The 4413-nt window shown below is 34.6% G+C and overlaps 1 protein-coding gene across 1 annotated transcript; it reads left to right on the top strand.

Moving 5' to 3' along the window:
- Window positions 1-259: 259 nt before the first annotated feature.
- Window positions 260-4030, top strand: LOC143549920 (wall-associated receptor kinase 2-like). Its single transcript, XM_077040692.1, has 3 exons — window positions 260-1266; window positions 1909-2079; window positions 2237-4030. Exons 1-3 carry the CDS (start codon window positions 369-371, stop codon window positions 3445-3447), a joined length of 2280 nt encoding a protein of 759 aa, XP_076896807.1. The 5' UTR covers window positions 260-368; the 3' UTR covers window positions 3448-4030.
- Window positions 4031-4413: the final 383 nt, after the last annotated feature.

Here is a 4413-nt window from a genome sequence, read left to right as displayed (position 1 = left end):
TAAAACCAAAACCAACTAACAAGATATATGAAAACAAATTTATTGTTTAGTTAACATGGAAAAATAGATGTGAATTGTGTGACAACCTGGTCAGTCAATTTTTAACTTGAGGTGATTTTTTCTTCATTTTTTAAATTTACTTGTTAGAAAATTTGATATTATGCTATATATGCTGCACAATATATATGCAGGCTCACCTAGCCAGGTACACTTGATAACAACAACTAAAGAAATACTTAAATACAATGTGAACAATTGACCTTTTACCAACTTCAACCAATCATAATATAAAATTTAATTTGGACTTGGTATTAATAACTTACCAATATGTTTAGTTGTGACTAACATAAAGTTAGATTAACACAGCTATGAAAATCCATGTTCTAATGTGGATTATAATGCTCTTCTTCACAGCATCTGAAACCTACACCCTCATCAACTCTACTAACATATCAAAACTGGGCTGCGAGAGCCGATGTGGAGACTTAATTGTCCCCTATCCCTTTGGTATCAACTCAACTTGTTCGATGGGCCACGGGTTTGACATCTACTGCAACACTTCTTCAAATCCACCCATGGCATATATTAAGAACACAAATACTGGTTACACTTTGATTAAAAACATATCTGATTCTAGATTACGGGTTTCTAGCATGGTGGCTGCTACTAGATGCTATTCGTCAGATGGTACCGGTTCCAACTTATTCAATATCACTCCAAATTTTACGAATTTGCCATACACTTTTTCACCAGAAAATAAATTCACTATGGTCGGTTGCAATGATCATTCTTGGATTTCGATGTCTGGTAACAAGTCTACAGGTTGTGTGGTGTTTTGCACTAATCTAGAGGACACCCAAGTTGGCGAGTGTTCAGGTAATGGTTGTTGTCAAACCTCCATTGCTCATGACATAAGCTACTATAGAACTCAGCTTCGTACTTTGCTTGACGAAGATGATGCGGGCTATAGGAAGCCTGTAAATGGTGAATGTACGTACGCGTTTCTCGCTGAGGAGAATGTATTCGAGTTTAATGGTGCAATCGATTTATATAACTCTTCTTTACGTGAAAGAATTGAAGGTAATGTCTCAGTTGTGCTTGAATGGGCTATTGGTAATCTGAGTTGTGAAGCAGCCGAAGCAGCCGATGGTTTCGCATGCCAATTGAATAGCAAGTGTGTTAACTCTACAAGGGTAACCGGTGGGTACCGTTGCATGTGCAAAGATGGCCATGAAGGAAACCCTTATCTGTCTCCTGGATGCCAAGGTGCGTGCATAATTTACTTCATGTTTTTAACCAAATGCAAAGTTAAAACTTCAAAGTATTTATGTTTATAAGGGTCTTAGCTTTAAGAAATTAACAAATCAAGTGATCTTCTGATAACTTTATCTTTTAGTACATATATTGGTTGAAGTGTCACTTCATATACATCTGCATCAAGTTTATAAATCGATGAACAAGTTTCTCATCGATCACTCCAATGAGCTTATTTGCTAGTAAGTTACTTGTAGCTCATTAGAAAAGGATTGATAGATTTTAAATGTTAACTTTCTTTCTCCATAAAAAAAGTATGGATGGATTTAAATATTATCACATCAGAAAAGGATTGATAGATTTTTAATTTACACTGATATAGTATTACAGTAATCTAAATATTAACAGATCATGAACAAATCACCTTGAATTATTGAAAGCATTTATATTATTCATTATACCTTATGGTACTCAACTTTTTATTATTTTTCAAAGGGAGTAAATTAAAAAATTCAATAATATGAAGTATTACCATATAATTTAGGACTTGAAAAGTATTATACCTAAAGGTAGTTTGTTTTATAGTTAGCAAAAAAACTGAATATCGTGATGTTGGCTACATTACTTAACAATGGCTTAGTTTTCCTTTCCTAGACATCAACGAGTGTGAGGACCCAAGAAACAACCCTTGTCATGGTGTTTGCAAAAATACTCCAGGAAGCTACAATTGTACTTGTCCACCAGGATACTTTGGTGATCCAAAAATAAAAAATGGCTGCCAACACAACAAAGACTCGAAGTTTTCTTCAAAAGCTTTCATTACAGGTAATTCTTTCATGAAAATATGAATAGATGTATGCCGAATTTTATAGCCTTAAATATTAATCTTTTCAAGATGTAAGTCTTCAAAAATCATATTATTCACTTTAAAAAAGAATAAACACCATTAATTGAAGTGTTTTCATTTTCAATTCACATGTAGCAATGGTGTTTGGCCCATTAGCAATATTCTCTGGTATATTTGGGATTTTCTTTGGTTTAAGGAGGAGGAAGCTAATGAAGCTCCGAGAAAAGTTCTTTGAGCAAAATGGGGGCGTGTTGCTAAAACAAAAGATCAATTCACAAGGGTCTCATGAGGCAATGACGCTGTTTAGCACTGCACAGCTTCGTAAAGCCACTAATAACTATTCTCAAGAAAAAATTATTGGTCGAGGTGCCTATGGTGTAGTGTACAAGGGAGTTTTGTTTGATAAGCGTGTAGTCGCAATAAAGAAATCTAAAATAGTGGATGCGAGCCAAGCACAACAGTTCATAAATGAACTCTTGATCCTTACACAAGTCATCCACCGAAATGTGGTCAAGATATTAGGGTGTTGCTTGGAAGAGGAAGTTCCTATACTAGTTTATGAATATGTCTCCAATAACACACTTTTCCATCACATTCATTCTAGGTTGGGTGGAATGAGTTGGCTATCATGGGAGAATCGGTTAAGAGTGGCCATTGAAACATCGGGTGCACTTGCATACCTTCATTCTGAAACTATTATGCCAATCATACATAGGGATGTCAAATCTACCAACATATTACTAGATGATAACTATATAGCAAAAGTTTCGGATTTTGGTGCATCAAGGTTAATCCCGTTAGATCACGAGCAAGTAACTACTCTTATTCAAGGCACGCTGGGGTATCTTGATCCAGAGTATTTCAGCACAAGCCAACTAACTGACAAAAGTGACGTTTATAGCTTCGGAGTGGTCCTTGCAGAACTCATAACCGGGAAAAAACCTATTGGTGTTGATAGAACCAACGTAGAAAAAAATTTAGCTACATATTTTGTTAACTCACTTAAAGAAAACCGCTTATATGAAATTGTTGAACCTCGAATATTACGTGAAGGGACTTTTGAACAACTACAACTTGTAGGTGATCTCATTAAGAGATGTCTTAATCCCGAGGGCTGTGATAGACCTACAATGAAAGAGGTAGCCGTGGAGTTAGACAACTTGAGGAAATTCACATCTCATCCTTGGAGTCCGCAACAAACAAGTCAAGATCATCGAAGCTTAGTTCTTGAAGATGAGCAATCTGATCTTTACGAGGTCCCATTAGTTTCATATGGTACTACTACTGATTCAGAATCTTACTATGGTAACACAAAGATGACGTTTGAAGAAAACAAACCACGTTAAGATGTTTGGTGTTTCTTATTTTTGTGTGAACTTGCATGATCACCTCGTTTAGGCCAATTAGGTTAGTAATTTTGTATATCTTTTTCTTTGTTGTTGATCTTTCTGTTGTGTGTGATCTTTTTCATCAAATAAATTTTAAAAAACAAAGTCTCAACGTCGCGCCCCTAATAAAATAATTTCAAGGCCGCCACTGTCTGCAAACATCCATAAACATACACTTGTAGCTACTGAGTTAATAATGAAGTGCATGCAACACTAGAACTAGCTAGGTGATAAATTAATAAGCTGAAACTACACTTTGTGATTAATTAAATCAAATATACATGTAGTAGTGTATGGTAGATACATAATCAATTTCTGAAATTTCCCGTTTTACGTCTCTCTTTTTGAAAAAAAAAGACACAAAAGACAAACCACATTCCTTGTTTCTAGACATCAACTTTTAAATGTATGTATGTTTCTTTATAACAGAACAAATCAAATCCCATACTTAATAATGCATCACAAATCCATTAGGTGAGTGGAAGACTAATTAAGCAAACCTACTAAGTGCAAATATGACAACTCATGTGGCCACTTAAGGCATTATGAGTACACAATGATTAGGTGTAGAAATAATCTGTGTACTAATAAATAAATAATATAATTATTTGCTACATGTATCATTCATTCAATCAACCTATCCAGATTTGTGTTTTCTTGCTTAAACTCAATAATCTAGACCACCTCAATTTTTTTTTATGTTAAATATTGTTCCATAATGGAAATTTGGAAAATTGAAAAATGGTAAGTTACCGCTGTAATTTACAAATATTCAATAGGAGTTCACCTCAAAACTGACTATATATATACCACAAAAATTAGTCATATGTTTCTTTGCTGGTTCATACTCGGGATGACTTTTCAAGCATGATGATAGATTGTCGTTCAAAACAAATGAGAGATGGTTGTCGGGGTATGTATTTC

Source organism: Bidens hawaiensis, unplaced genomic scaffold (genome assembly GCF_021521415.1).
Source record: "Bidens hawaiensis isolate Kalapana, Puna unplaced genomic scaffold, B.hawaiensis_p1.1 tig00015870_1, whole genome shotgun sequence".
Classification (NCBI taxonomy): Eukaryota; Viridiplantae; Streptophyta; class Magnoliopsida; order Asterales; family Asteraceae; genus Bidens; species Bidens hawaiensis.
This window is presented reverse-complemented; position numbering and strand designations above follow the sequence as displayed.